At 42.8% G+C, this 25,786-nt stretch overlaps 1 protein-coding gene across 1 annotated transcript; it reads left to right on the top strand.

The window, feature by feature from the left end:
- Positions 1-887: 887 nt before the first annotated feature.
- Positions 888-25,052, top strand: LOC308286811 (myosin heavy chain, fast skeletal muscle-like; the record flags this gene model as incomplete). The annotated part of the gene is made up of 39 exons (XM_080727935.1): positions 888-1,109; positions 1,814-1,957; positions 2,898-3,054; positions 6,190-6,217; positions 6,306-6,420; positions 6,538-6,630; positions 6,725-6,788; positions 9,535-9,633; positions 10,245-10,348; positions 10,927-11,065; positions 11,561-11,679; positions 12,574-12,723; positions 12,859-13,029; positions 13,188-13,491; positions 13,649-13,713; positions 14,376-14,463; positions 15,737-15,854; positions 15,970-16,093; positions 16,532-16,668; positions 16,821-17,076; positions 18,229-18,471; positions 18,594-18,770; positions 18,866-19,011; positions 19,130-19,220; positions 20,199-20,588; positions 20,862-20,988; positions 21,139-21,257; positions 21,358-21,554; positions 21,651-21,834; positions 21,923-22,088; positions 22,222-22,346; positions 22,472-22,780; positions 22,891-23,094; positions 23,187-23,312; positions 23,399-23,569; positions 23,671-23,775; positions 23,875-23,970; positions 24,199-24,327; positions 25,035-25,052. The coding sequence occupies 39 exons, from the start codon at positions 888-890 to the stop codon at positions 25,050-25,052; spliced, it is 5,820 nt and encodes a 1,939-aa protein (XP_080584061.1).
- Positions 25,053-25,786: the final 734 nt, after the last annotated feature.

Here is a 25,786-nt window from a genome sequence, read left to right as displayed (position 1 = left end):
CTGAGCTGCACTGTACTTGGTGCAACCTTTTTCAGCCTATACTACCAAGTCTCTTCACCATAAATTGCAGATCTACAAGCTCACAACATATGTGAGCTATTTCCAATTTTCAGTAGGCCTACTTTTACTTCTACTCCACTACATCTCAGATGCACATATTGTACTTTTTTACTCCACTACAATTACTTTGTAGATTTTGATTATTATTACAAAACACACACCCACATCAGCCCTATGCATTTTGGCCATTTGAAAATAGCAGATCTACACGCTGTGAGCTTGTAGATCTGCTATTAAGTTTCAAAAGATTCAAAAACAGCCAGGACATTCTGCACAATCATTACTTTCTACTTGTTCTACTTTAAGTACATTTTGATGCCAGTACTTTTGTACTTTTACTCAAGTACATTTTGAATTCCAGACTTTTACTTGTAACAGAGTGGATCTGTAATTGTTGATAATCAAGCCATTTAGGCCTGAACGCAAATCTGCCACTTTAGATTTGAACCACTTTAACCATTAGTTAATGCTTTAACTATTAACAAATTGAAATAGCAGATACCGATGTAGATCTGTAATTTTTGTATTTATCGTGAACATTTGTACAAGTATTTGAATATTTTTGACCCGATTCCATAAATGTCTTCTAAATCCTTCTTCTAATTCAGTGGTTCTCAAACGTTTTCATGTCAAGGACCCCCATCTCAAAACATGTTGTTCCATGGACCCCCCAGAAGCAAACATTTGAGTTACAAATGTTCACTTTTAAAAACATAATTATATTCAAAGACTTCAAAAATAGTTCTAGGCCTAAATGTTAACATGCAAATACTTCCTCCACCACCACCATCGATCTGTTTGTCCGTCTACAGAAAAAGGCCGCCACCATGAGTACGGACGCCGAGATGGAGCAGTACGGCAAGGCTGCCATCTACCTCCGTAAGCCAGAGAAGGAGAGGATGGAGGGTCAGAGCAAACCCTTCGATGCCAAGACTGCAGCCTACGTAGCCGACAAGGTGGAGCTGTTTCTCAAGGCTAAGATCCTAAAGAAGGACGGTGCCAAAGTCACCGTGGAAATCCTCGACAACGATGGTAACCCCACCAAGGAGGTATGTATAGTATAGGCCAGGGGTCTTCAACGTTTTCAGGCCAAGGACCCCTTAGCTGGTACCCACACAACTTTATCATAGAGTCCATATAGTTTCATTATTTGACAGCACAATCATTATTGTATTTTGGATTCATGTCAATTTGTGTTTTCAGATATTTAACCACTTGAACTGTCAATACTTAAAAAAAAAACCTGACCTTTCACTCTGTACTTAGTCTGCTCTTTTTCCCCTCCACACCAAAGCGCTTTGCCGAAAATAGCCGATCTACAAGCTCACTACGCCTCGCAGCACGAGGGGTTAGCGCAAGGCGTTGTGAGCTTGTGGATCTGCTATTTTTGGCTAAAGTTCTCAGAATATAGATGCTATAGGCCAGGGGTTCAAGTGGTTCATATAAAAACGGAGAAAAAGTTTCTATCACACAAAGATTGAAATTAACATTGTTATAAACATTTTGAGTGAATGTGTGTGTGTGTGTGTGTGTGTGTGTGTGTGTGTGTGTGTGTGTGTGTGTGTGTGTGTGTGTGTGTGTGTGTGTGTGTGTGTGTGTGTGTCAAGCCTTGGAGCAGTGTGCACCGCTCAAAAGAATTATAAAATAAATAAATAAATATCAAAAAGAAAGATGTAGGACATTATTTTAAGAAGGTGACAATAAAAATAGTGACCCAGTACAATTGCAAGACATGTGTTTTTATTTTTTTCAGGAAAGAACTGTGCCTGAGGCTGACGTCACCCCCATGAACCCTCCCAAGTATGACAAGATTGAAGACATGGCCATGATGACCCACCTCACTGAAGCCACCGTCCTGTATAACCTCAAAGAGCGTTATGCAGCATGGATGATCTACGTAAGGTTTCCTACACGCAAGCAAACTCATGGTTCTGAAGTCACCTTGCTCACTGGTTGAGGCCACTTGCAACTTGTGACTGTAATCCCAGCAGAGGTCATCGCCATGCTGACTTGTGGTGGACACTTTCGTCAAAATTTCGTTAAAATTACATTCAGGTAGCCCTGAATGGCCATAACAGGTCCGTAACTCTGAGTGTGCAGGTCCATTTGGTTCCATGAACTTCCATTTGTACAATCTCAGAGTTGTGGGGGGGCCTTGCAAAAAAAAAAAAAAACACTTGTACTAGTGGTATGACAATTATGACAATCGTCAAATCGCAATTATTTGAGGTAATCACAATTATTTTGCATAATCGTCATAATCGTTTACATTTTGAGACATGTTAATATAGTTAGAAACACATTCAAAATTAATGGAAATAGCTGATCTACAAGCTCAGAACGCATCGCATCGCGACACGTTGTGAGCTTGTAGATCGGCTATTTCCACTATCAATGTTGTTTTTTAAGTATAACATTGTCAATTATGTCAGTACTTTCTTTGTATATTTAGGTTATGTGTCATGATTGCCATGTGCAACTTCAAAGCCTAAAAGCCAAACAGAAATGTAATTGTCAACGACAAAATCACAATTAAATCGTTCATCGCTATTATTGGAGTGACAATTAATCGTCATGTAAAATGTCATAATCGTGACAGCCCTAGGTACAGTATGACACTAGTACAGTACACAGTGTCATACATATTCTGAAGAAAACCTGGAGACTTGACGTCTTGTGATCAAAATAAGAACATTTTAAATGGTGTGTAAAAATAGAAAATCTCAACTTTGCCACGGACACATTTGATGACTCCTGAATCCCAGCTCTGATCTGTTGTCCCAGATAGGAGGCTTGTTGTGTGATGTTAATGTTCTCTCTCTCTTCTCCCCTTTCAGACCTACTCTGGCCTGTTCTGTGCCACTGTGAACCCCTACAAGTGGCTCCCAGTGTACGACCAGGAGGTTGTCGATGCCTACAGGGGCAAGAAGCGTATTGAAGCTCCGCCCCACATCTTCTCTGTCTCTGACAACGCTTACCAGTTCATGCTGATGGGTACGTACTGGTGACAATGTAAAACATATAGAATTATAATGGTTTTGTGCCATATCCAGTGTTGTAGTGCTAAATTTGGAAGTGTGGGCACGCACCGACGCACGCGCGTGCACGCACATTCGTGCACGCGCGCCAATGCGCGTGCTCGCGCGCCAATGTGCACGCGCATCGCGTGACGAAATGTGTTAAAAAATGCGCTATTTTAATGATTTCAAAAAGGAAAATACACCAGTTTTTCCCCATAATAAAGTGTCATATTTACACATTAAAAACAATAAAACTAGGAGAAAGAAGAATACAAATGTTTTCTAAAAGAAATGTGTTTTTGCAAAGAAACGGTGGGATTGAAATGATCAGTCTGTAATGTGATGCGCTGCCGCCAGGCATGTGCGCACATACAGCAAAGGGGGCTGGAGCCCTTAACTTTATCAACAGAATTGTCCACCAAAAGGCCCTTCAGCCAGAGTTCGATTTACGTGGGTGCCAGTGGGGTCTTAGCTCCCATAGTTAAAGTCTGGGACCCCATAGTCAACAACCCCCTTTGGGGTCTCTTTTTTTCTAAGTGTGTTTTTTTTTTTTTTTTTTCTCGTTTTTTTTTATTTTTTATGTTCCATTGGAAGAATTTATATTATTTATGTTAACTAGATATACTAAATAAACATGTTAGACAGTAAGACTGAACAATGACATCACACCGTTTAATCCTACTATTCATTTTATTATTATAAATCAGGCGCATTTAATGTGGGGTGTGAGTCTTCCTTTACCGTCCGGGTTATAACACACTCGCTGCAATGGTTCCTACCTTTCCCCCAGGGCCGAGGAGGCCCTGGATGCAGACCTACCCAGCTGCGTGGTCTCGCCATGGCCTGGGCATAGGCTAAGCTAGGAACCACAGCATCGAGTCTTTGCACTTCTAGCCACGGCCCGGACGGCAAAGGAAGGCGGACACGCCGGACAGCAACAAAAGACAAAACAACCAAACAAAACAACAATGTTTTTTTTAGTAAATAAATATGAACCCGACCCGCCTTGTTTTGAGAAAGAAAAATACCCATTTTAGCCGACTTTATGCTACCAGAACGGGAACTTTTGGCTGGATGGCTCAGAGCTCAGATCATCAGATGGAGGAATTGGGAACTGGAGGCTGAGCAATAATGGTGAGTTAATATGAACAGAAAAGACTGCCTGGAGTTGTCAACATAGCCAATGTGAAGCCCGAATTAATATTGTGAAAGGAAAAATATGATTTAATATAGGAAATACCCGTTTTAGCCGACTTTATATCCGCGAAATACCCGATTTAATATGATTTAATATAGGAAAGTACCCGTTTTAGGCGACTTTATATCCGCAATTACCCGCCGATTTTTCGAAGGCGGCGGCGAAAGGCCCCCAGAGCTATGGGAGCCCTATTCTGGCGGCGCCTTTGGCGCCGCCAGAATAGGGCTCCCATAGCTCTGTGGGAATAACTCGATCACTGCCTTCAGCCCATGCCTCTCTAACATTCTGTGCACTCCCTGTCTGTCGCCTAACAAAACGGCCGCAGCGAGATGGCTCGCATGTAGAGCAATAACTTTCAATCGAATGACTTTAAACTTAAAATAGTACAGTGTCCAAATCAAAAGTGACCATAGCAGTCAATGCTAGTTAGTGCAACAAGTTGATATAGACCAGTGGTTCTCACTCAACCAATAATTTGATGACCAGATCATCAGCTAAACCATGCAAAATAGCTGCACAACTGATATTTCCAATTCATTAATCCATTCTCAAATATTCTATTACCATCTGCTGTGTCAATCATGCTCATTTCAGCACGGCAGGCGAGCCTATTTCAACCAATTGCTGGGTCAGAACGACCTGTAATATAATATCAATATTTCCTATAGACACAAGAGATATTTCACAATTCACATGGTTAATGCACGGCGGCATAACAGAACCGTTTTAGGCTTAATATAATAGTTAATATAGGCATTATGTCTTACCTAACCAGCCCTCCAATAAGAATAAGACATGTTTATTTACTCACGTGTAGCACGTAGCACCATGTTGCCGTTGTACAGACAGTGCTGGTATAATACGTGGGTAGATAATCCAAGGTAACAAAAATTCACAACAAACAAACAAACTGCTGCAGGCTACGAACCGCTAAAAGTTTGAAGAAGTAAACACAGACAGTGTAGTTGGTTGGTTGGTTGGTCAGTGAGTCTTATCCCATAGCCCGAAGGGACAGTCAGCTTGCTGGTTGGTGGTTGTCATGGCGATATTACAACCAATCGGTGGACGATCTGCTCTGTACTTGCTGTCTGCGGTACTGTAGGTACTTGATGACACGGACCAGCAGCCAGCCTGCCGGCACGCGCATCACTTGTGCACGCGCGTCAATGCGCGTGCACGCGACGTGAGAGAAGTGTGGGCACGCCGTGCCCACGCGTGCCCCCCCCACTACAACCCTGGCCATATCCATGATTGGTTAATTCAGACACATGGTAACTAACATATTTAAACCCCCCAAGACAGCCTGATGGCTTGTTTACATTGGGGTCCTTTTGTACTCAATTCATAGAGACATGAAATGACAAATGTACACAGGACTATGCAAAAAATAATATTATATATAATAATAATGGTAGGATTGGTTTTGTGGAGCTGCAGTTATTATGAAAACCTCCACCGGCTGTCCCTCCGTCCTGCTCTCCGTCACCTTCACGCCACGCCACGTCACGTCACGTCACGCCACGTCACGTCACGTCACGTCACGTCACGTCACGTTACGTTACGTCACGCCACGCCACGTCACGTCACGTCACACTTTTTGCCCTACTCTTATCTCCGGCACCGTTGCCCCAATCCATGCCAAACTTTGCACACACACTCATTGGCTGGCCAACCACAACCTCCGCCCCTGATTTCTCACATTTCCCTTTTCTAGCGCCACCATGGGGTTGCTTTTTTGCCAACAACATTAGTGGACAGTGTCTACTAATGTTGTTGGCAAAAAAGTCCACTGGACACTGCTCCTACAGATGTTGCCTAAAGTGTATACATGCGACCTGCCGGTCGCTTATCTCCCGATTAGGGAGTCTTACTGGTAATTGTGGCTAATAGTTTGCTGTATTTTTTTTACAGACAGAGAGAACCAGTCGGTCCTGATCACGTAAGTTTCCCATCTGCTAGAAATAAAAAAGAATGTTGTACACAAATTGACAAACTGCATTTCTCTGAATGTATGCTTTTCTAACCAGTGGAGAATCCGGTGCTGGAAAGACTGTGAACACCAAGCGTGTCATCCAGTACTTTGCAACAGCAGCAAGTAGCAATGCAGGTGGTGAAGGAGGCGGATCTAGCGGTAAAATCAAGGTATATATATACAGGTTTAAACTTTAACAAATAAGTGATTTTGAACATTAAAGCATTTATATTCAATATAGTAATTCAATTTAAAATGAGTCCACATTTTTGTCTAAAACATTCTAGGGATCCCTGGAGGATCAGATTATTGCAGCCAATCCCTTGCTGGAGGCCTATGGTAATGCCAAGACCATTAGGAATGACAACTCCTCTCGCTTTGTAAGTGTAAACGAATGTCATTTTATGAGAAAAACCTGCTCTTAATTCCACAGTGTAGAGAGGGATGCAACAAATGTGCTATTCTATCAAACAGGGTAAATTCATCAGAATCCATTTCAACGGAACCGGTAGACTGGCCAGTGCTGATATTGAGACATGTAAGTATGATGTTCACAGATGATAAATGATATATGCCTTCAGTATTACATTTTGAGTGTTAATTATTAGTGTGGTTGCCCCTGCAGTGCGACCTTGTACTTCTCCGACTTTATTCCAACTACCATCATCTCCTAATGGAGCCACGCTCCACAGTTGTGGTGGGACGCACTTGGGCCATACGTCAAATCAACCGGCTTCATCAGGACACACATGCGTTCATTTTGCTTAGAGATATGTTATATACATATAGTATAACATATCTCTAAGCCAGGGGTCTTCAACGTTTTCAGGCCAGGGACCCCCAAACTGATGGGGAGATGGAGCAGGGACCCCCTACCACCTCGTAGGGTGGAGGGGTCGGGGCTACGACATATTTTTTATTTTAAACATGTACAAGTTACAGCGAGCAGGGTGGGCCGTACCACTACCATTTCTAAACATACTACTTATTGAACCAATTTCAATAATATCAACAATCTGTCAATTGCATATTAATCATGTATTCAAGCTATTCGAAATGGACAGGATCATGATTTATTTTTTAACATAAATGTGAAAAAAAAAAAAAAAACATTTTTAGATTTCTTTTAAGCAATAATTTCTCGGACCCCCTGCAGTACCTCCGCGGACCCCCTAGGGGTCGCGGACCCCTGTTGAAGACTCCTGCTCTAAGCAAAATACACGCATGCGTGCCCCGATGTTTATTTTATATACATTTATTTGTGAATACATTTTCTCCATTGGCATTGAAAATGTAACTTTTCCCAAATATGGAGATGACTGACATCATAGACCACATGAGACTGTCTATTTATGGGCTTTTCAAGATATGGGCTTAATATTGATGACATCATGGATCTCCCTATATGGGCATAAAATGGACAAGGAGTGACACAGAGATGTCCATATATGACTATTAGTCAATTAATTTTCCTCATTGCCTTGAATGGGGAAGATTCACATGGTAAGACAAAATTAATAAGCTAATTTGCGTTACGGCAATCACACTTGCAATTTCCAATTGCATCTTTCTAGTCTAGTTGTGGGCTCGCCTGAAAGGCGAGACCAGTATGTTATCTTCATTATTTATAGAGTGAGTTCCGTCGCGTGAGTTCCGTCGCAGACAGTATAAAGGCAGGGCCCTTAGCCAATGAGATGCGGAAAATCTGGGAGTGGTGTTAGCTGGAGTATGGGTTAAGCTTCACATGACAGTTAGCACGCTGCAGAATATAGTACGAGATGGACATCTCTGCCTCTCCCTTTATGCTTATTATCCTAAAGGAGTTCGCTATAAACAATGTCAGTAATGCCCATGTCATTATCCACAATGAAAACTTTTACAACCTTTGGAGAAGGCTGTGTAGAGTTGGCCATGAGCAAACACAGGTTGAGGCAAGTAGATGCCAACTCGTTCATTCTCTTGGCCCTGACCCTTATTGATGGTAACAGAGAAAGCTAAACGGATAGGGAACTGTCGTCTAATGAAGGTGAAGGGAAGCTCACCTCTGTCATAGTGAGGTATTCTTGGTAGGAAGATTGTTTCACTCCTCTTTGTGCCTACTACAATCTCACACTCAATGACTCTGTTCATCATTTGCATTACCATCTTTCTGGTGCCATTCTTGAGAGTGCGACCAGGACCTGCTTGCAGGTTTCTAAGCAGCATGAGGTCTATCGTCCAGGTCCAAATATGGGGCTTGTGAGGTCAAACTTAATGAGATGTGTCGGGTATCTCCATATATGGATTTTTTGTTGACTCATATAGCGTACGTGATGTCAGAGCCTTTTATGAAGTGATGTCACAATGAGTCAGCGCTTGCTCCGGAACAGCCCGATGTCAGACATCATCTCTGCATACAGAGATTCCGAACCTTTCGCGCCGGATACAAAAAAAAACGTTTATCGGGTCGGGTCGAGGCCTAGCTAAGAACGTAGGCAAAGGTCTGAGCTATCTGCGTGTGAAATTTGGAGTCTGTAGCACCAACCATGTGTTTTCAGGGCTCTTTCATGCGATTCGGGCCAATTCGGATTCAACGTCCATTGGCTTCAATTAGTAGTTAGGACTCCGCATATGGAGATTCCAAATGGTTCCGGAAAACCGAATATCGGGTCGGGTCGAGGCCTAGCTAAGAACGTAGGCAAAGATCTGAGCTATCTGCGTGCGAAATTTGGAGTCTGTAGAACCAATCATGTGCTGTCAGGGCTCTTTCGTGCAGTTGGCCCAATTTGGCCTCTTTTATGAAGTGATGTCACAATGAGTCAGCGCTTGCTCCGGAACAGCCCGATGTCAGTCATCTCCGCATACGGAGATTCCAAACCTTTCGTGCCGGATCCGAAAAACTGTGTATCGGGTCGGGTCGAGGCCTAGCTAAGAACGTAGGCAAAGGTCTGAGCTGTCTGTGTGCGAAATTTGGAGTCTGTAGCACCAACCATGTGCTGTCAGGGCTCATCCATGCGATTCGGGCCAATTCGGATTCGGCGTCCATTGGCTTCAATTAGTAGTCAGGATTCCGCATATGGAGATTCCAAACCTTTCGCGTTGGTTCCGGAAAACCGCATATCGGGTCGGGTCGAGGCCTAGCTAAGAACGTAGGCAAAGGTCTGAGCTGTCTGTGTGCGAAATTTGGAGTCTGTAGCACCAACCATGTGCTGTCAGGGCTCATCCATGGGATTGGCCCAATTCGGCCTCGGCTTCAATTAGTAGTCACAATATTATTGATGATGACTTATGTACAACCCATACAGATCTGCTGGAGAAGTCCAGAGTAACCTACCAGCTTTCTGCTGAGAGAGGCTACCACATCTTCTTCCAGATGATGACCAACCACAAACCTGACATCATCGGTAAGTGGAATTACTGCCCATCAGTGATGGAAAAAGTAGGCTACTCACCACGTAAAGATGTGATGACACACCCGGAAATATCATTATGTTACACTAGGTGACGTGGTCTTTTTGCAAACAGTCTGAAAAGGGGGCGGGACCGTATCAGCCTCTGCACAGAGTGACTGCATAGTTAGTAGTGAATGTATACTTTGCTTGTCCGTCGTACGGGGCCACACACACACAAAATAGCCAATTTACAACCAGCTTTGTTGCATGACTCTCATGTCAGTTTTTGTTTACATAAATACAGATCCTTCTCGAAAGATTTGAATATTGTGTAAAAGTAAAACTTTGAAACTTGAAACATTCAGATATTTCTTGAAACTTTCATATATTCTACATACATTGGCCATTCGGTGAATTATTCCAAATCTTTTTTGCTGAAATATTGAATTTTTATGGCATACAGCTAATGAATATCAAGTCCATATTTCAAAATATTACATTATTACACGAGAGCACTCAAAATAAGGATTTATAATCCCTTATAAATTAAGCACTGACGATGCAGTGATAACATAAATGAGTGAATAAAAACACAATGTCGCCCTGTTTTCATCCGTTTTCAGAGATGTGTCTGATCACAACCAACCCCTACGACTTCCCTCTGATCAGCATGGGTGTGATCACTGTGGCCAGCATTGACGACAAGGCCGAGCTGGACGCTACTGAAGTCAGTGAAAACAACCTTATCCTTTTATCTTTCTAATGCACTCGCTGTGCTACTGCAGTCAGTGTTTAATGCAGGGGTCTTCAATGTTTTCAGGCCAAGGACCCCTTAGCTGAGAGAGAGATGAAGCAGGGACTCCCACAACATATTGTATAACATTGTGTTGCAGATTACAAATGTTCATAGAATTCTTAGACAGCTTAGACTTGTTTGACAGCAATATCATCAGTTTATGTTGAATTAATGTGTATGTTCAGACACCACTTGTCTTGAACCGTCAATACATACAGTAGTCTGCTCTTCTTTTCCCTCTACACCAAACCTCTGCCAAAAAATGGCCGATCTACAAGATCACAACACCTCGCAGTGTGAGGCGAAGCTTGTAGATCTGCTATTTTTGGGTAATGTTTCTCTCAGAATAGGGATGCTGGTGTTCAAGTGGTTAATGTTAAAAAAACATACTATAACACATTTGGAGGCCCCCCTGTAGTAACTCTGAGGACCCCCTATAGATGTTGAAGACCCCTGATCGAATGCTTAATGTCTATGTTTTGAAATGCATCTCTGCTCATTGACATCAGGAAGCCATTGAAATCCTGGGCTTCACCCCCGAGGAGAGGTCGTACATCTACAAGTTCACCGGTACGGTCATGCATCATGGAGTCATGAAATTCAAGCAGAAGCAGCGCGAGGAACAGGCAGAACCTGACGGCACTGAGGGTGAGCTGCACCTTACTTATGCCATGTATGGCCTACTTGTGCACATGGTGCAAGTTGGCACCTCGACAGAGTGCCGTTCTAGTTTATATTATGATGATTATTATTAGTAGTGATATTCATATTTATCATTATCACAGAAGGTGAGCTTTATCTTTAACTAAGAAATTAAATTTGAAAATGAAAATGAAAATAATTGCTCTTTTCCACATGTATTTTTATTACTTATATTCTAAATTAACTGAGCTAAATATAATTTTCAATATATTTCCATTACTTCATTGTTGATATTATACTGTTTAGACTAACTCTACGGATTTGACGTGTAGACTATCTCTACGCATGTGACTTACCCCCTACTACGTAGTTTAGGATAGGGTTAGTAATGGGGTCGGACCAACGCAACGTCAGCACCGCTTACCTTGCTTAATCTAAGTCGCTCTCTGGATTAAGAGCGTCTGCTAAATGCCTAAATTGTAAATTGTATGAACATTCCAGAGGCTGACAAGATTGCCTACCTGATGGGTCTGAACTCAGCAGAGATGCTTAAAGCATACTGCTACCCCAGAGTGAAAGTGGGAAACGAGTTTGTCACTAAGGGACAGACTGTGCCACAGGTGAGTCATTTACATGATTTCCATGTTCTGATTTCATACACACCTTATATTCCCAACAGAGCATACCACAAGAACTCAAATATCTTCTGCTGTGTCTTAAATCACCCTCTGTAATTACAATTATCCTCCAACATTATTCAAATTAATTTAATGTAATTATTTAATATATGAAGAGCATACAAAACATATCACTCTGCAAAACATGTGCAGTTTCTTGCACCGCTGGACATTATTTTAACAGAATTGTTATACTGGTAAAAGAGAAAATAAAAACAAGAGCCCTACATCCCCTCCCGCTCACTCAGATCAGCTAACACAGGGAAGTTGTCAGAATCCTCGCTAACGGACAGACTCCTCTCCCCTCTGGCTCCCAAACTGTGGAACGAACTCCCCATTGCAGTTAGAACTGAAAACTCACTCCCAATCTCCCACTGTAACCTGAAGACTCACCTCTTCAGGATCCACCTTAGCACGTGTGGCGGAGAGAGTTGCAGCCTCAGCCTTGAAGCTCCCTTTGGAGGGATGTTTAAGATATTGGACTTTCGTGCGGGAGGCCCGGGTTCGAAGCCCGGGTGGGGAGGGCCGATTCACCTCTGTTACTCGTGTGGCACTTGCTCTAGCCTTCACGACCTTGCAAACTTATGCAAAGGCTAATTTAGATAGCTTTGTTATGTAGACAGATGCCAGGTTCATATGTCATGGCATTATATAGTCTGTATCCATGTTCAGATTATCGATGTTTTGAGATTTTACTGTTTAGACTGATGATCGGTCTTGGTTAACCTATGATCCTAGATTACTATTGCTATGCATTTGATGTATAACTCGTGTTGTCCGTGCTTACTGTTAATTGTTCTGGATTAAGAGTGTCCTACATCGTTCTTATTTCCTTAGGTCAACAACTCAGTCAGTGCCTTGGCCAAGTCCATCTATGAGAAGGAGTTCTTGTGGATGGTCATCAGGATCAACGAGCAGCTGGACACCAAGCAGCAGAGAAACTACTACATTGGAGTGCTGGACATCGCCGGTTTTGAAATCTTTGATGTAAGCATGGACTTGTTTTAAATGGGAGACTAATTATTTTTGTCACAATTAGAAGAGACTGCCGAATAATATATATATATATATATATATATATATTTATTTTTTCCTTTTTCCTTTTTTTTTTTCCATTCACAGTTCAACACGCTGGAGCAACTGTGCATCAACTTCGTCAATGAGAAACTGCAACAGTTTTTCAACCACACCATGTTTGTTCTGGAGCAAGAGGAGTACATGAAGGAGGGAATTCCCTGGGATCTCGTTGACTTCGGCATGGACTTGGCTGTCTGCATTGAGCTCATTGAGAGGGTATACAATTATTATTATATTTGCATGTATTATCTTGGACTTGGCTCTCTGCATTGTGCTCATTGAGGAGGTATACAATTATGTTGGGCTTTAATGCACATGATGTTAATATCATGTTTTTGGTTATGTATTTGTCTCTTTTTGTCTCCTTTACAAAGCCCCTGGGCATCTTCTCCATCCTTGAGGAGCAGTGCATGTTCCCAAAGGCTACGGACAAATCCTTTGCTGAGAAGTTGATTGACCAGCACCTTGGGAAGAACAAGGCATTTGAGAAGCCGAAACCGGCCAAGGGCAAGGGCGAGGCCCACTTCTCCCTGGTCCACTACGCTGGTACTGTGGACTACAGCATCACAGGCTGGCTGGACAAGAACAAGGACCCGCTTAACGACTCTGTGGTGCAGCTGTACCAGAAGTCTTCAATTAAACTGCTGTCCGTCTTCTATCCTCCTCCTGAGCCTGAACGTAGGTTTATTCATAATAATAATGTTTGGTATTTAACAACGGAAGAGGAACTACGCAAACTGGTGTAGAGAAGAGTACTTTGTGTATAACTAATGATAACTCAGGATTCTAACATGTATAACTAATGATAACTCATGATTCTGACAAATATAAACAGCTGCGGGCGGAGGAGGAAAAAAGAAGAAGGGTGGAGCTATGCAGACTGTGTCTAGTGCTTTCAGGGTAAGAATATGTATTCATTATTATTAACATTATTATATTATTGAATTCCCTCATGGTTAATATAGTATGTTTTAGAAAGATCTAAATCTCCAAAGTAAGCAGTATCTAAAGAGTTCAAATAATTGTAGTGAAGGATATTAAATAACTCATTTGCTGCCAAAAACGTTTTTATACGTTTTTGGGTACCCAGCTGTTGCCCAGCTGTTGGCCACTGGGGGGCACTGTTCACTAATATATGAGACAGCAATGTGTTCACTGCTCTCTGGGCAGCCTGTGATGCTGATAAAAAAAACTATAAAAACATAATTCATGTAATCAGCTTTCTGCACACCTTCTTCAAGATGGCCGCCAAAATGGCCGCCATCCACATGCTGTAATTGTTTGTGTGTGTTAATCTAAAAATAGATTTTTCTTGGGGTTGATTATATTTTTCTGCCAACTTCAAGGGGGCAATGGACATCTTCTAAGAGCTTTTTTTTTCTTTTTTTCTTTTTTTCAAAAAATGTTAAATTTTTTATCTATTTTCATTTAAATTTTTTGTAAAAATCCTGAAATTTATTAGATAGATTTTTTTTAACCCTTGGCAGGCAATGTGTTTGTATCACTATGTACTAATAAGTTACTGTAATCCTAAATAAATTGTCTCTTTTATGTCTCAATAGGCAAACTTGGCGTTGCTGATGACCAACTTGCATCGCACGCATCCTCACTTTGTGCGTTGCCTGATTCCCAACGAGACCAAGACTCCAGGTAAACACACGCATGCACGCACGCACGCCAGGGTTTCCGCTAGGCATTTTTGGGCCGTCCACCTTGGCCGGCAGGATTTTATTTTACCGGCCAATCAATTAATTTATCGGCCATATTATAATGAACGTCATATGCGTGTTTGCAGATGAGATACTGTATGTGCAATGTGCACGGTGCACCCAACTGATAATTACACCATTTTAAGTGAGCGCTGGGCTCATCTTTATCACAGATGCAATCTGTTCCTGAGTTAACTAAATAATAACTATCTACTTATGCAGAGGTATCGCTTGCCAAAAAAAAAAAAAAAAGTGAATAAAAGTGGGCGCAATACAAGCGAACTGTTTGCGCGCCCTGCCACACAGTGGCCTAAACATTAATACTTTAATAGTATATGATTTTGGCTTCATGTCTCATTAAACCTTAATAAATTATGCAAACATACAACCTTTGTTTTGTTTTGTTAATGTTATGATGGCGCAAGGAAGGTTGACTTGCCTGCCTCTGCTTTGACCACCGCAATTATGGCACCATCCATGCGATCAGAAAGTCATGTGCGTGCTTGCTGCTTGTATATCCATTTGATTCCCCAGAGTTTGGGTCCCTTTTTATGATCGTCTACTGGGTCAAGCTTGGTCCAGATAACCTTGGTTTGGCTCGGAAGAACCCCAGTTCTGTTCTGATCATAACACGAACCCCACCTGTAGCGCTGATTGTACAAGCTGCTGGAATTATCAGCTGTGAAACTTGATGTGTGCTTCTCCGTATGGCCGCCACAGGCCACGTGCGTATCTTCACGTCCCATTGACAGTAGTTACATTATTAAGTAAACATGTGTCTGCGCATGCGCACTAAGACTCTCATTCAACATATTCTCACCTTTAAAGCGTCATACAACCGAAGCCTTGTCCAGTACTGTACTGTGCCGGATGAGGGGACGTTTTGGGTAAGCCTACTGTGTCAAGGGTTGGACGAATTGGGTATGGCCAGTGGTCTAAGAAGAAAGAAAAAAAAGTAGTTCCCGAAGCGAGATTCGATATCGCTATGAAGGGTTTACCAGCCACCCGACGCTACCGTTCACGCCACTATAAACGACAGAGCCGCACCGTCGTTTATAGCGAGTTGGGAATGCGTCGGAAGGGTGAAGCAGAGGGGGTGAGAATGAGCTGCATTTAATGCTACGTTGGCCAGTGTGTAACTATTTTCTCTTAATAATAATTAACCATTGTGTAACCATATGTATTCTAATGTAGTATTATTTTCATCTTTACAGGCCTGATGGAGAACTTCCTGGTTATCCACCAGCTGAGGTGTAACGGTGTCTTGGAGGGCATCAGGATCTGCAGAAAGGGTTTCCCCAGCAGAATCCCATACGCTGACTTCAAGCAGAGGTATCAATTCCTTTTTTTTTCCAGCAGCTTCTAAATACAGACCTATTAACGCAAAATTCCTCACTTTTACAAACTGAACATCAGCGCAAAATGACCGTGAATCTTTACAAATCAGGTACAAAGTACTGAATGCCAGCGCATGTCCTGATGGCGCGTTTATGGACAACAAGAAAGCCTCAGAGAAGCTGCTTGGGTCCATTGATGTGCCCGTTGATGAGTACAAGTTTGGACACACCAAGGTAAACACACTGTGAACCTGGTTTAACATTATCCAGAGAGGATTAAAAGTTGTTTAGTTATATTGATTGTAACATTGTGTTCAGGTTGTTTAGTTCCAGTGTTTGTAACATATTGTATCAGTTGTTCTTCAGTTGTTTAGTTCCAGTGTTTGTAACATATTGTATCCAGTTGTTCTTCAGTTGTTTAGTTCCAGTGTTTGTAGCATTGTATTCAGTAGATGTTTTGGTTGTTTAGTTACAGTGTTTGTAACATTGTATTCAGTAGATGTTACGGTAGTTTAGTTACAGTGTTTGTAACATTGTATTCGGCAAATATTACGGTTGTTTAGTTACAGTGTTTGTAACATTGTATTCAGTAGGTGTTACGGTTGTTTGGTTACTGTGTTTCTGACATTGTATCAAGGTGTTTAGTTCCAGTGTTTGTAACATTGTGTTCAGGTGTTCTTCAAAGCTGGTCTGCTGGGTGTCCTTGAGGAGATGCGAGATGAGAAGCTGTTTGCTCTGGTCACAATGACTCAGGCTCTCGGACGAGGTTACCTCATGAGGAAGCAGTTTGTTAAGATGATGGCAACGAGGTACTTTGAAAACATCCTTTATTCAATATTTAGTGTCATTTGTAACACTTACTGTTCAATACGATTTTGTTAACATCAAACCACTATAAGAACAGCGCACTTCTTCTATCACTGTCCACAATCATGACACACTTCGACCGTTTTCCCCACAGAGAGTCCGTTTTCACCATCCAATACAACATCCGGTCGTTCATGAACGTCAAAACCTGGCCATGGATGAAGGTCTACTACAAGATCAAGCCTCTCCTGCAGAGCGCTGAGATGGAGAAGGAACTATCAAACATGAAGGAGAACTACGAGAAGATGACCACTGACCTGGCCGCTGCCCTGGCCAAAAAGAAGGAGCTGGAAGAGAAACTGGTGGCGATTACCCAGGAGAGGAACAACCTCCAGACGTCAGCTGCATCAGTGAGTTGTTTTGTTCTCTGCAAAAATCAGGATTGTTCTCCACGGAATCAATATTTTTTCTCTTCAGATTCCTGAGGGGACTAATTTAACAATTACTTCCCTCAGATCGCAAAGCTGTGCTTGTTGACACCATGCTCTCTAAGGCCGCGTTCAGACATTAGAGGCACAAGCCTCTAGCCTGCCCTTGGGGGATAAGGGTTGAGGGCAGCGTTCAATTCCTTCCATATGGCCGCCTCTAGCTTGTCTTGGCTTAAACTAAGCAAGCTTGCCTTAAAGGGCCATGAAACACAAAATCACTTTTTCTATAAATATATATTATATCAATGAGTCACTTGTGATAGGGAGTAGTGATATGGTTCATTTTGTCCATATGCTTGTGGATTCAGAGCTTTCTGCTGTCTCTGTAGCTATTTCTGTGTTCTTCCAGTTTCAGGGTAGAGAAGAAATATTTCGCGCCACTCATTAAATATTGGCTCACCGCGTACCATTAGTTCGGCGTGACACGGCTTATCTAATCAATATTAATGTTTGCTTTACGGTCCAAGCACCAGGGCACCATGAAGGGTTAATCTGGCCCTGATCCACTCCACACACAGAGCTGAGAGCACGGCTGGAAAACGTTAAAAAACCATGGATAAAAGCTCAGACAGCACATTTTTCCTGGTTATAGTGGATTGCCGAAACTTTATACTTTTTACACCTCCAATGGCTGTTTTTAAATTTTGTTTCCGAAATGCAAATGCAACAAGTGCAGATGCCGGACGGCCTGGACAGCTTCTCTTTGATAGAACACAATGATTTGCGCATTACTCCGCCCCTCCCCCCACAGCAGCAGATAACCACGCCTACATTTCAGATTTCTTTTCATGTTTTGAAATCCCATAAAACTAATTAAGAGGCGGGGTTTCATGCTCCTTTAAGCCAAGAGGCATGCAAGAGAATTCCATGCTAGAGGCAGCCATAGGGAATGAATTGGACAAAGCTTTCTCCTCTGCCTCCCCCAAGGGTGAGCTAGAGGCTTGTGCAGCTAATGTCTGTCGGAGGCCTACCCCTAAAACGGGCAACTGCAAAAGTATATCTCTACCAGAAAAAATGCTGACGTGTTTCCTCCCTCGTGTATTTTCTTTTTTCACTTTTTTCGTTGACCACAAGGGAGACGAGGCTCTGAACGATGCAGAGGAGAGGTGCGAGGGTCTTATTAAAAGTAAGATCCAGTTGGAGGCAAAGCTCAAAGAGACAACGGAGAGACTGGAGGACGAGGAGGAGATGAACGCTGAGCTGACCGCCAAAAAGCGGAAGCTGGAGGATGAATGCTCTGAGCTCAAGAAGGACATCGATGACCTGGAGCTCACCTTGGCTAAAGTGGAGAAGGAGAAACACGCCACTGAAAACAAGGTACAACATTATACATTCAAGCTGTAAAGTTATAGAACAATGATGATCCATTCACCATTATACACTCTGGCTGTCTTATCAAGCTATAGAACAACAACAAATCATTCCTTCATGTTATTTAGGTGAAGAACCTGACCGAGGAGATGGCCTCTCAGGATGAAGGTCTTGCTAAGCTGACCAAGGAGAAGAAGGCACTCCAAGAGGCCCATCAGCAGACCCTGGATGACCTGCAGGCAGAGGAAGACAAAGTCAACACTCTGACCAAGGCCAAGACCAAGCTGGAGCAGCAAGTTGACGACGTGGGTTCATCAAGTCAATTGGACGTTTTTAACGTATACGGTTTACTACGTTTATTGTTGTAACTGAATAATGAGACAAATATATTGTTGTGCAGTTGGAGGGTTCTCTGGAGCAAGAAAAGAAGCTCCGCATGGACCTGGAGAGAACCAAGAGAAAGCTTGAAGGTGATCTGAAACTGGCCCAGGAGAACATCATGGATCTGGAGAACGACAAGCAGCAGTCTGACGAGAAGCTAAAGAAGTAAAGTGGACCAACAATATGAATCATTAATAATAATAATTCATATTGATAATATTATGAAATGCCATGGAGAAGAAAAAAAAACATCCATTAAAATATGCTGTTCTGTAATTCACAGGAAGGACTTTGAAGTCAGCCAGCTTCTGAGTAAGATTGAGGACGAACAGTCATTGGGGGCTCAGCTGCAGAAGAAGATCAAAGAACTCCAGGTATTTATTTTTCTTCTTCTTCTTTAAATCACAATGCTAAGTGTAAACTAGAAAATGTTGTTCCTTCGAAACAGGCTCGCTTCAAGCCCCAAAAAAAAAAATCTATAAATCGCAAGATCGCAGGCAGTGCTCTCTTTGACGCTACTGATGCAATTGGACGCTGCATGTGTGATTTGAAGCATTTTGTTCCAAAACTGTGTTATGCAAAAGTTGACCCGCTGGTGGCGCTATAACAGGCCAATGTGAGAAGGGTGGCATCTGTTCATTGTGTGTGAATGTGCGTGCAAGATTTCACGCACATCGCAGGCTGTGTTCATGATTTGAGGTGTTTTTGTCCACTTTATCGCTGAGGTGTTTTTGTCCACTTTATCGCTGCTTGCAGCTATATTATTATTATTATAAAGAAAATGTGCACTTCATAGGCATGTTAGATAAATGTCCTTTGATTGTGTGTAGAATGTTTTAGGCAATTTAATTTGCTCATAAAACCGCAATATTCATTGAATTATTTAAAAAATATATATATTTAACGTACAAACTTCTCACCCCAGAGCCTGTGTAGATATAGGTCAAAATTTTCATATAATTCAAAATGGTGGGAGATCTAAAGGTCAAAGGTCAAAAACCAGAGTGTCAAAGTCGTTCGGCTTGAGGAGACGCATATGTGTGTCCAAATTTCATGGCTGTACGTCAAACAGAGCTATACCTGTTCAAAGTTTGCACTTTCAAAGGTTTCCTACAGTGCCACCCTTTGGCCGATTGCTGTAAAAAGTAATAGTACACGTCGCCACAGTAAGCTGAACACATTGATGTTTGAAAATCGATTTTCGATGTAAGTATGTAGGAGTAGAATGGTGCCAAAGTTTTGAGGAGAACTTGATATGACTGACTGACAATGAGGATAACATACTGGTACGTGTGCTCGCTTTCAGCGAGCCCACAATTAGGAATTTAATATACGTCCATTAATTTATAAAGGCTCGTATTGAAGAACTGGAGGAGGAGATCGAGGCGGAGCGGGCCGCTCGTGCCAAGGTGGAGAAGCAGAGAGCCGACCTCTCCAGGGAACTGGAGGAGATCAGCGAGAGGCTGGAGGAGGCCGGCGGAGCCACCGCCGCTCAGATCGAGATGAACAAGAAGCGTGAGGCTGAGTTCCAGAAGCTGCGTCGTGACCTTGAAGAGTCCACGCTGCAGCACGAGGCCACCGCCTCCGCTCTCCGTAAGAAGCAGGCGGACAGCGTGGCGGAGCTTGGCGAGCAGATCGACAACCTCCAGAGAGTCAAGCAGAAACTTGAGAAGGAGAAGAGTGAATACAAGATGGAGATCGATGACCTTTCCAGCAACATGGAGGCCGTCGCTAAAGCAAAGGTACGAAGGATTGCCTGTCTATCGTATCATTCTTGAGATAACACTTTTTACATTTTCATTTCACCTTTGATTATTCAGAAAGGTCAATCAAGGGCAATGACGCCCCTGATTACAGTAAACAGGGCTTCACCATCCTAAATGTAAATTTCTTAACCACTTAAATCCCAGCATCCATATTGTGGGATTGCGTCGAGTGGCATTACTGTTCAAACCAAAGCAAGGAGCCAATCAGGAAAGAAACGATGATTGAGTATGTCCAACGTTCATTTCCAGGGAAATCTTGAGAAGATGTGCCGCACCCTTGAGGACCAACTTAGTGAAATCAAGGCCAAGAGTGATGAGAACGTTCGCCAGATCAATGATGTTGGAGCTCAGAGAGCGAGACTGTTGACAGAGAACGGTAAATGTCCATTTTAAAAGTCTACTTTGTCTACATGGTTTGTCGATGGTACTCGAGCAAATTATTAGACATAATGCTTTGATCAACAGTTGTTCTGAGGCTGAGATTTCTTTGAAATGTTTGAAACATATAATTCAAATTTCCAAATAGGTGAGTTTGCTCGTCAACTTGAGGAGAAGGAAGCACTCGTCTCTCAGCTCACCAGAGGCAAGCAGGCCTTCACCCAGCAGATTGAGGAGTTGAAGAGACTCATTGAAGAGGAGGTTAAGGTAAGGAGCAATTGTTGTAATTTAATTTATTTTGTTGTCTAGTTTTTTTATCTGTAATTTCCTACAGCTGACATCATTTTGGCCATTTTCCTTTTGACAGGCAAAGAATGCCCTTGCCCATGCTGTGCAATCAGCCCGCCATGACTGTGACCTCCTGAGGGAGCAGTTTGAGGAAGAACAGGAAGCCAAGGCAGAGCTGCAGCGTGGAATGTCCAAGGCCAACGCTGAGGTGTGTCAGTGGAGGAGCAAGTATGAGACTGATGCTGTCCAACGCACTGAGGAGCTGGAGGAGGCCAAGTAAGTGATCAGTGTTCTTTATCACACCGTCAGGTACCAGCACTCACTACAACACATTGCTCATAAAATGTTATTCCATTCGACGCTGATCAACAGGAAGAAGTTGGCCCAGCGTCTTCAGGAGGCAGAGGAGCAAATCGAGGCTGTGAATTCCAAGTGCGCCTCTCTGGAGAAGACCAAGCAGAGACTCCAGGGTGAAGTGGAAGACCTCATGATTGATGTGGAGAGGGCCAACGGTTTAGCCGCCAACCTCGACAAGAAACAGAGGAACTTCGATAAGGTGCTTTGACATTCATTAGTTTAAAACCCAAATAATGCTTGCCTCCTTAAAGTGGAGTAAATGACACGTCATTACAAATGCTGCGCAGGTCCTTGCAGAATGGAAGCAGAAAAATGAAGAGGGTGTAGCAGAGTTGGAAGGGGCTCAGAAAGAGGCTCGTTCTCTCGGCACTGAGCTGTTCAAGATGAAGAACTCATATGAAGAGTCTCTGGACCAACTGGAGACCATGAAGCGTGAAAACAAGAACCTGCAACGTAGGTTTTCTCTACTAATTTTTTTTAAATAACAGTTAAAAAACACATCAAATGTGGATCAGGCTACAACTATATTCAGAGGAAAATTCAAAATTGTTGCTGATTGGAAGGTTCCTCATTCATTATTTTTCAGAGGAGATCTCAGACCTGACTGAACAGATCGGCGAGACTGGAAAGAGCATCCATGAGCTGGAGAAGTCCAAGAAACAGGTGGAGACAGAGAAGTCAGAGATCCAGACAGCCCTAGAGGAAGCTGAGGTAAAACACAATTGTCTATATTTTATGTTTCTTTCAACATGGTTTATATTCCAACAGCGTAGCAGTATTTGATCAATGTTACATTAAAAGGTCCCACAACACTTTGATCCTGTGTTACATTTCAGGGTACTCTGGAGCATGAGGAGTCCAAGATTCTTCGTGTGCAGCTGGAGCTCAACCAGATCAAGGGCGAGGTGGACAGGAAGCTGGCGGAGAAGGACGAGGAGATGGAGCAGATCAAGAGGAACAGCCAGAGGGTGACGGACTCCATGCAGAGCACTCTGGACTCTGAGGTCAGGAGCAGGAACGACGCCCTGAGGGTCAAGAAGAAGATGGAGGGAGACCTGAACGAGATGGAGGTTCAACTGAGCCACTCCAACCGCCAGGCTGCCGAGGCCCAGAAGCAGCTGAGGATCGTCCAGGGACAGCTCAAGGTGCGAAACAGTAATAGGACAAACAATGTTCAAACAATGGAACTGCTCTTGAACGAGTCACATTTTGATGTTTCTCTTAACGTAACCACGTCAAATTTGATTTATTTCAGGAAGCCCAACTGCACCTTGACGACGCTGTCAGAGCTCAGGAAGACGTGAAGGAGCAAGGCGCCATGGTGGAGCGTAGGAACGGCCTCATGGTGGCTGAGATCGAGGAGCTGAGAGTGGCTCTGGAACAGACGGAGAGAGGCCGCAAATTGGCTGAGCAAGAACTGGTGGACGCTACTGAGCGCGCTGGACTGTTGCACTCTCAGGTACGCAAGTCAGTAGAAAATGTTCAGGGTTCAGAATTAAACTAGTTTTTCATCACGCTTACTCACACTGTTCAACTGAATCTTCATTTTAGAACACAAGCCTGTTGAACACCAAGAAGAAGCTGGAAGCAGACCTGCTCCAGGTCCAAGGTGAAGTGGACGACAGCGTTCAAGAAGCAAGGAATGCTGAGGAGAAGGCCAAGAAAGCCATCACTGATGTAAGTTAGGATGCCTTACACTTATCTATTTGATATCCTCATGTCATGCTTCAAATTGACATACAATATGATGCATGACTCTCCAGGCTGCCATGATGGCCGAGGAGCTGAAGAAAGAACAGGACACCAGTGCTCACCTGGAGAGGATGAAGAAGAACCTGGAGGTCACTGTCAAGGACCTGCAGCACCGCCTGGACGAGGCTGAGAACCTGGCCATGAAGGGAGGCAAGAAGCAGCTCCAGAAACTGGAGGGCAGGGTAAGGTGTATGGTTGACTTCAACACAGCTTATTGTCTTAGACCATGAAATAAGAAGAAATAAGATGAAATAACCTCATAACGTATTATTCAACCATGAAGGTGCGTGAGCTGGAGGCAGAGGTTGACGCTGCACAGAGGGGTGGAACGGACGCCATTAAAGGTGTGCGCAAGTACGAGAGGAGAGTGAAGGAGCTGACATACCAGGTACTGTTACACCATGTTCACTGACCATCATCGTGCCAAAAATGACAAAATGAATAGATTGGACGTACACCTAACGTTATGAATTCACTCTCACTTAAGACTGAAGAGGACAAGAAGAATCTCGGCAGGCTTCAGGATCTGGTGGACAAGCTGCAGCTGAAGGTGAAGGGATACAAGAGGCAGGCGGAGGAAGCGGTAAGATTAACACAATAACTGCCATGGTTTTTCAGTAATTTACCTTGTTTTTCTGGCTCGTTGGCACGTGGTCCCAAGGCACCCATGGACTTATTGCTACATGGGCTATACTGCATTAGCCACAAACAAAATGTAGTTACAATTTCATGAAATTGTCTGGATGGACTATAATTGCAAGATGCTCTTTTCAAATAGCGAGCTTTTGAACCATCTCTTATCATGTTGCAGGAGGAGGCAGCCAACACCCACCTGACCAAGTGCAGAAAGATTCAGCATGAGCTGGAGGAGGCGGAAGAGCGCGCCGACATCGCCGAGTCCCAGGTCAACAAGATGAGAACTAAGAGTCGTGATGCCAAGGTAATACATGTGCAATATGAAGGTTTATTAACTCTAACTGCCACGTGCAATATGAAGGTTTATTAACTCTATCTGCCAGTGTTGAAACATCATCTGGTCAGTGTTCATTTTTTCAGCGAATTGTGATTTAGTCTTATAGTCTTCTGAAATAGTTTTAGTCTAGTCTAGTCTTATCGACAAACTATCAAAATCTTCTCTTTTAGTCTTAGTCGACAAAATTAACATTGTATCTGGTCTCCCCTTGCCAGCGACTGAGTATTTTTTAACTAAACTTTGAAGATCCACAGTATTGTTTGTTTTTGTTTTTGTTTTTTTAACGTGCACATAAACAACAGAGGTGACGTTCTCGTCTCTATTCTTTCCGCCGGGAAAATAACATTGTATCTGCGATCATCTGGTCTTTAGAAAAAAAGCTGGTTTTGACCCAAAAGATGCACCTTGGAAAAGATTCTGAGGTAAACAGACTTTTCTAGCAAAAAAAAAATACATGGAGGCGGACGGACCGGGGGGATTTCAGAATCACGGAATGTCCCGTTGCATTCTGGGTAATGTAGTCCCGGTATCACTCACGGGTGCGGCGGAGCGCTCGCTATCATAATCCAATGTAATTTCTCATCATTGGCTTTGAATGAATGAGTTGTGAGCTTTAACTGAGCTAACTTGAACTAAAGATTATTGCTAAATATTTTCCCTTTTTTTTTTTACAGGGAAAAGATGCTGAATGAGTTCTCCATTTCAAGTCACCATAACAAGTCATAAAATATGACCCAATAAAGGTGCTAGCAAAATCATTTTGTCGTTTCTTGTATTCATTGCCTCATCAATCACTTTATTGTCAGGTTTTGGCAACTCACATGTCCACCATATGCTTTAATTTTGTAAACCCATTACAAAGATACATTTGTAAAACCAACAATGTGATCTACAGTAAATGCTCAAGTGCTCTTGTGGCATAGCATATAGGTAAGATCACCAGACTCCTCAAAATAAGGATTTCAGAACACAGATCCAACATTCGTCATGATCTCAAAAGCCCAGTAGCTGTGAACTTTACAAGAGCAGCTCAGAATGTTTCAACACTCAGGTATTGGGACATAGAGCAGGTTAAACTGCCCGGACGTGAGAGTGATACAGTATCCATACACTTTTACTTAAAGGTGATACACCGTGAAATTTCACTTTTCCTATTTTAAAACCTTTTTTTGGGGTCCCACTAGCACCTTCTATCCTCACAAAGTCCCATTTCTGACCGTTGTGTCTTTCTCTGGTTTTGAGAAGGTGAAGGTTAAAAGTATCCCACGGGTTCTCAAAACAGACTATCCAGATTTGCTGCCGATTGTGACGTCATAATCGGACGTTTTTGAAGATTTTTTCTTCTTTTTTCCAAAAAAAAATATTTTTTCCAAAAACGTTTTTTTTTAAAAGATTTTTTTTTTTCAAAAAGATTTGGGGGGGGGGT

Source organism: Nannobrachium achirus, assembly GCF_963921795.1.
Source record: "Nannobrachium achirus genome assembly, chromosome: 6".
Taxonomy (NCBI): Eukaryota; Metazoa; Chordata; class Actinopteri; order Myctophiformes; family Myctophidae; genus Nannobrachium; species Nannobrachium achirus.
Note: the sequence above shows the minus strand (reverse complement) of the source record. Positions and strands in the feature narration are given on the sequence as shown.